The sequence below is a fragment of the Pocillopora verrucosa genome, chromosome 4 (assembly GCF_036669915.1).
Source record: "Pocillopora verrucosa isolate sample1 chromosome 4, ASM3666991v2, whole genome shotgun sequence".
NCBI lineage: Eukaryota > Metazoa > Cnidaria > Anthozoa > Scleractinia > Pocilloporidae > Pocillopora > Pocillopora verrucosa.
This window is the reverse complement of record NC_089315.1, coordinates 8,674,845-8,681,640: the sequence shown is the minus strand read 5'-3', so window position 1 is coordinate 8,681,640 and position 6,796 is coordinate 8,674,845. Positions and strand designations below refer to the sequence as shown.

The following is a 6,796-nucleotide window of genomic DNA, read 5'->3' as shown; positions in this document are numbered from 1 at the left end:
GCAGTTGTCGGCATCTTGAAGTCGGAACTAAAGCTCCTCATTGGTGATATAAATGCTTGGAGCTTGCAAGTTTAGATGCAGAGGCAAGTAATGAAGTAATACCGAGTTCCTTGTCATTACCGAAAACTTTACCTAAAAAAAACTTGGGGCAAATTAACCGATAACATTCGTTTATTTACATAAAAACACCAGGTGCTTAAGTGACAAGAACACAATGCTTTCCATTCATTGACCACTGGAACACCCTTAAACAGGTACATTAAACAGAATTATCATTTGGAAATTAAGTAAAAGCCGTTGGTGGTTTAAACTTAAAACAGCACTACCAAGGCATGCGTCTCAATGATTTTTGCCATCAATACCTCCAATAGCTATGTGATTAACTCAACAGGGTTGGGAATTCTTTATCGTGTTAACTTTTTAGCCTTAAGAGATTTCTCCGCCTCATTTAAGGCAGTTAGGATTGTTTCAAAAAAGATTCGGCAGCAAGTGTGTCCTGGGCTCTCCAGCTGACTACGCGAGTTCCAACGTTAAAACGTCGATTTGTAACTTCGACAAAAGCACTCGCCAACTGGTAAAAACGCGAAGATAGACGCCGCGCCTATTGACACAAGCACCTTTAAAAACATAAATAAAATAAACTATATTTCAAGTTTCGTTTTCACAATGCTGCGGCTGCCGTTGCCAAGCTTTAACTAAGCTGTGATATTAATTATTACCGAATCGATGCCGGATTATTAACTTGGATAATGCTGTAAATCAAGTTTAGTACATTTCAGTTCATAGACGTGTCCACGCGCGTCTCTAATTACGGACGTGATGAGTAACAGAGTAAGACTGGGGAAAAGTAACACATTCGTACGTGGCCTTTTTTGTTCTTCCACCTTGTCCCCAATCTGCTTAAAGGGGCTGTAGGTGTTCTTGAATTTACCAAAGGTTTTCGAACCGGTTGAAAAGACATTTCTGAGTAATATTGGGATACTTAAGGCGCACCTGCATTCTCAATGATTACTGGAGAACGAACATGGACGAATTGAATCACCTGGATTGAACCTAAATTATTACAGCACATAGTCTGCAATTGATATTAATTAATTCTCCTTTCAATACACGCTCAATCAATTAAATGGAAACATTTATTTCATACACAGCTTCCAGACAGATACTATACGAATGAAAGTAGAAGCCTCAGTCTCCGGCTTTCGTGTCAAAGAGACTGTGAAAGAAACAAGGACGGAGAATGAAAGAAAATCACGTCAACCAGATACATACTGGTCTTGGATTGTGTGTGTAGTTGGAGTGGTTTCTTTGATCATCGTTTTAGGGTGTTCGTACTGCTTTGGTATTATATTTCCTTTTCTCCTCGACGAGTTTAACGAAGGAAAATCAAATACCGGTGAGTAGTATAGGATCAGCTTTCATAAGCACTTTTTCTCTGATACACATTGACTGAGTCGTACAAAGGGAAAAAGCGCCCGGAGCTGGAGGCCCCCCCCCCCCCTTCCCCCACGCCACGACCTAGCGAAGGGTGAACCACTAAAATTGAAAAAGAGGCCCTATTTGATACAGTGAGCTAGGAGAAAGCTGTTCCTTATGAACGAAGCTCATTGAGCTCAACAAGGCTGATATTGAATCCTGAGTTTATGGTTAAAATTGGGAACCGCGAAGGGTGGATACATAGTTGATGCGCTTCGAGTTTAGGACTGAGTATAAAACCATAAAACGCTCCGGTGAGAACTGGGTCTCTCATGCGCTCTCCACATGCACTTTGATAGGCTCCTCCGTCGGAGCTTCGAGTTACTGATGAGCTCCTCTTCTCTCCTCCCTCCCCCCCCCTTCCTGGACCGTCATGTACTTAAAAGGTTTAAATATTGTAAGTTTTTATCGGAAGAAACATACGCTCTATACAACATTCATTAAGGTGTGGTGACCTGCCTTTTGGGTCCTCCTGAGTTTGCCCTGAAATCCCCTCCTAAAGGTTGAAATCTTCAAACTCACAGAGGGGTGGACTTTTTTTTACGGTAATCGATGTAATTCAGGCGTTTGATAAGCCAAACGCAGAAAAAAAATTGTTAAGTAAGCATATCAATTTTTTGAGAGGGTCTCAGTAAGGTTGACCGTTAGCTGTAAAACTGCAAACGAAAAATTTTAACCGTTAGTCGTAAAAGAGAGTTAACCGTAAACATTTTTCCTTTTCACCATGGAAAAAAATTAACCATCCCCGTCCATGAACCATCCCCATGCAACGAGGCCCTCTTGAGAGCATTCACAAATTTCCCAAGAAGATAAAAAGCCAAAACTTGCTTGTTTGTGGCCGAGGGAATGAATTGACAAAGGCAGCCTGATTATGAAAAGTTAAATTCTTCCCTCGTGCATTTCACGTGGTGGTCCAGTGCATAAAACATATTTTATTTCAGCATGGGTAGGATCATTAGCCATTGCAGCCACTGGCCTCTTCGGTCCTGTTGCTGGAAGACTGACAGATTGTTTTGGCGCACGTGTAGTGGTTATTTGTGGATCACTTATGAGCGCAGCTGGACTCATGCTGACCTCACTAGTTCCCAATCTTTATCTAATGCTTCTTACGTACGGTGGAATGTCTGGATTTGGTTCAAGCCTTATTTACATCTCAATCTTCGAGATCGTCCCTCGATATTTCATCAAACATCGATCGCTAGCTACAGGCCTAATAACAATGAGTACGGGGGCTTCATTAGTTGTCATGAGTCCTATGTGTCAAGCACTTGTTGATCTCTTCGGTTGGAGGGGTGCATTTAGAGGCATGGGTTGTTTTGTTTCCATAATTTTTTTTATTGCTTGGACTCTGGATCCCAACGTTGCCAATGAAGAAGCCGAAGTAGCAGTCGAGGAAACTCAACCATTCAAATCGCGGCAAACATGTAGAATTCTGGATTTTTCGATGTGGGGAAATGTTACATTTGTAGTGCTTTGTGTCACGAGTTTTTTTGTCTTTATCGGCCATACCATCCCTACCGTACATTTCGTAAGTAGTTCACAGATTATTCTTGTTTTATCGAAATCGTTCGGTAGCTGCAATAGGGGGCCGAGACAGGCCTAAACTTTTTTTCATTTGCGCTTTAGCAGTGCTTGCTTGCTTCAGAGCTCTGGACACATAGCAACACCGTGAAGACGTCAACTTCGTCTCCAGGCTCTTTTTTCCCTCGCTTGAGGGCAGTCAAACAAGGGGGAAAAGGGCTGGCAACGAGGTTGTGGAAACGTTAATGGGATTCCTTCGGAACCAAAATTAGTGTTTCTCGAAAACAGGTGTTCCATTGATGAGGGTAAATGCGTATTGTTAAACGATAAAAATACAACTATATTTAATCTGAAATATCGTAAGAGTTTCCTTATTTTGGTGTTGGGGAAAGGAATGGAAATATCATATTATTTTAAACTATTCCTGCAAAAATATTATAAAAAGGCAGGTTGATTACTTCTTATTCCTTTTGGGAGTCTTATCTTAAAGGTAGAGTTTGGTCACGTTTTCCTCGTTATGATTGCGAAGTTGACATGGTAACAGTTGTTCAGTTTCTACGGTAATTAGAACTCGTGATAGTGTCTTGGGAAAGCTATGTTATTAATTAAGTTAATTTGTTAATCCAAGAAGAGTGAATCTCTCTGGTAAAAGGTCACGTTCGACACCTCTCGTTCTTAAAGGTCTAAAACATGTAATACCCTTCATGTTTCGCAATTAGATAGTTATTATGACTAGCACGTAGCAACTTGGGGGCGGTACTTGTGAACGCCCCCTCTTCTCCAACTTTTCTAATCATGATGTTGCTATGTAACGGTCTTCTAAGGCAATTTTCTCTTAAGATACCCCTTCAGATGTGAATAATATTCTGTCAATAGGTTAGTTATGATTTTTATATTACCAATCTCGTTTCTGTTCTGGCCGATCTCAACTGTAAGAATAAGAAATTTAATGTAGGAATTGATTTTGTAACTGCGCAAATGACTCGAAGGCGCATACCTTACCGTAGAAACTGAACAACTGTTTCCATGTCAACTTCACGATCATGACGTGGAAAACGTGACCAAACTCTACCTTTAAGATAAGACTTCCAAAAGGAATAAGAAGTAATCAACCTGCCTTTTTATAATATTTTTGCAGGAATGGTTTAAAGTAATATGATATTTCCATTCCTTTCCCCAACACCAATATAAGGAAACTCTTACGATATTTCAGATTAACATAGTTGTATTTTTATCGTTTAACAGTATCTCTAAAACAAAATCAGTCTGAACTATGGATCTTCTTTAATGACGTTAGGCCTGTACCGATTGTACTCGTAAAATGCTGGAAAGTTGCTCACTTGAATGCCAAAAAGTTGTTACCTGAATTTAAAAAGTTGCTACCTAAATTTCTTGATATTTTTATATAAACTTTAATTAGTCACAACCTCGCGTACAGTTGAAATTTTTTGGTTGTACACAATAATTGCTAAACATCTGTGAAGAAAAATAGCTTGAAATTTTCCATTAAAGAGTCGCTCGCAAATATGGGAGAAATTTAAAGATACTTAATACTAAAGGAACAAATCAAAAGGTTCACTTGACGTCTTGTCGAACGTCAATTTAGCCAAATATCAGTTATAATATTAGATACTGATCGCAAAAGGCTTGCGAAACGTCGACAAGTGACAGGTTATCGGTTAGTTTTTCATGAAATTGTTGACTTTTTCAAGCTTGATATGCCCTTTAAAGCAATAATTTACCCAAGAATTATTTAGAAAGGCAAAAATTGCTCGAAGTTACTAGAACCGCAAAAATTGCTCCAAGAGCTAAAAGTTGCCGGAAACAATCGGGACAGGCCTAATGACACAGTATGAGCCTGCATAATTTGATTGCCCCGGTAGAAAGATTCCATTGCTGTTAAGCCAGGGAAATTATCTAGAAAAAATAGTCTTACACCACCACCTAACGACTGCTTAACTATTTCTTTGAATTTCTTAGGGCAGGTACAGTGAGGATCTCGGTGTCACCAAAAATTTAATGACATGGCTTTACTCCTGCATTGGACTCTCATCTCTTCTAACCAGAATACTGGGGTCCAAGCTTTGTGACATCATCGGCCCTCATAGAGTGCTGCTCGTATTTGGAACAGTTGGTGCGGTGGCTGATTCTGTTTTGTTACCCCTAGCTACTAACTGGACGTGGCTACTTTGTTTTTCTATAGTCTATGGCCTTGCTGATGGTCTGATAGCCGTTGGAGCAGTTTTTTCATCCTTACAAATTCTGACTCAGAGACAGAAAGCTCAGGGATTTGGCTTTTATCAATTGTGTGTTTGTACGGCGCTTTTGTTTGGTGCACCAATTGGAGGTAAGTCTAAAAAATTCGAATGTGTAAGTTGTTAGGGCAAAAAATCTGAGAATGAAAAAAATGAATGAAATAAAGAAGAGAAAAATAAAGAAAAGAAGGAAATGACGTTAACTGAAAGAATGAATGAAGAAAGAAAGAAATGAATGAAGGAACGAATTCACAAACAAACGAACTTATGAACCGACGAACAAACGAGCGAACGAAGTTAAAACGAGCGAACGAAGGTACAAACGAGCGAACGAAGGTATTGCAGTTCTAAATCTTGTTGTTTTTGAAAACGTCTGCTTTAGTTTGTTTTAAAATGCACACAGAAATAAGCCCCTCAGGAACATTAAAACGACCGATTCTAAATGTTCTTAATAGACTATTTATTCTCTTGATTGTATTTCCAGGTTTAGTGGCTGACAAGACCAACTCGTATCCTACTGCTTTCTTGTGTGCAGGTGGAATCGAGGCTGTAGGAGTCTTGATTTTGCTTATATTTATTTGTGTGAGGAGAGTCGAATTCTCGCAGACGAAAATCCAGACTGACTCAGAGAACTCATCTTCAACTGTGCTGCTAGTGATAGAAAAGGAAACTGTCTTATAATTATATTAATACGTACAACTATTTCCATTACACTTGTGCGTGTTCAGTGTACTCACTATGAACGTAATCTTTAGGAAATCATTCAAAATTATTTTTGTTTACAACCAATTCTGTAGCTACAATTTTCATTTAGTCTTTCTACAGAAATTAATTGGTGGTTGAATTTAATGAAATTAAAATAAAATTTGGGTAACATAAAAGAAACAAGGTGCTTCCAACAAAAAGGGCTGATAAACCAACTACGCTACAACAGAAGATTAATTGAGTTGCATTCCTTCTGCAGCCGAAAATGTTTCGAGGAGTATGTGTTTCATTTATACGGATGAGGCCTTAGACCCAAAATTTGCAGGGTGACACGTGATTGAACCCAAATTAATATCCGCGTGACGCGGGACCGGACATCTCAATGTGATGCGTGATTTTTTTATTTAACAAGCCGCGTGACGGTGGTTTACAAGACTAAGGCCTTGTTCAAAAGCCGCTCCACTCATGCGCCGAACCTAATTTAATCAGGCTCGACTGTGGAGCGACATTGGTGACATTGGCGTATCGTGTGTTGCACCTAATAGCACATACGCAAGGGACTGGGGGTGATAATAATTTTCGCGCCAAAATTCAACTTTCAAGATGGTAGGTTGAAAGAAAGGATAGCTTTCATTAGGACGCTTTTTCAGGGAAACCAGCGCATAAGGATGTCTTCAGAAAGTGCCCTCATGTATGTTGCATTACGAAGGAAGCGGATGATTCTTTTATTTCCTTCGGTTGAGCTTTTATTGCTCACACGTAAGCAATCTATGGCTACCGATAGAGTTTATCAACGACCTTGCCGACATTTGGCGAGAAACAAAACCTATCGGGAGATA

General features: G+C 39.6%; 1 protein-coding gene across 1 annotated transcript; it reads left to right on the top strand.

Annotated features, from left to right (window-relative positions):
• The first annotated feature begins 196 nt into the window (after positions 1-196).
• On the top strand, positions 197-6,001 carry LOC131795709 (monocarboxylate transporter 13-like). The gene is made up of 5 exons (XM_059113319.2): positions 197-254; positions 1,152-1,396; positions 2,418-3,004; positions 4,978-5,344; positions 5,737-6,001. Exons 2-5 carry the CDS (start codon positions 1,174-1,176, stop codon positions 5,931-5,933), a joined length of 1,374 nt encoding a protein of 457 aa, XP_058969302.2. The 5' UTR covers positions 197-254; positions 1,152-1,173; the 3' UTR covers positions 5,934-6,001.
• The last annotated feature ends 795 nt before the right edge of the window (positions 6,002-6,796 follow it).

What these genes read in the sequence shown, in the direction of transcription:
- LOC131795709 (XM_059113319.2), top strand. Translation starts at nt 1,174, where the DNA reads ATGAAAGTAGAAGCCTCAGTCTCCGGCTTTCGTGTCAAAGAGACTGTG. An exon ending in CGAAGGAAAATCAAATACCG is followed by an intron (nt 1,397 to 2,417) that starts GTGAGTAGTATA and finishes ATTTTATTTCAG; the next exon opens with CATGGGTAGGATCATTAGCC. An exon ending in GTTTGGTGCACCAATTGGAG is followed by an intron (nt 5,345 to 5,736) that starts GTAAGTCTAAAA and finishes TTGTATTTCCAG; the next exon opens with GTTTAGTGGCTGACAAGACC.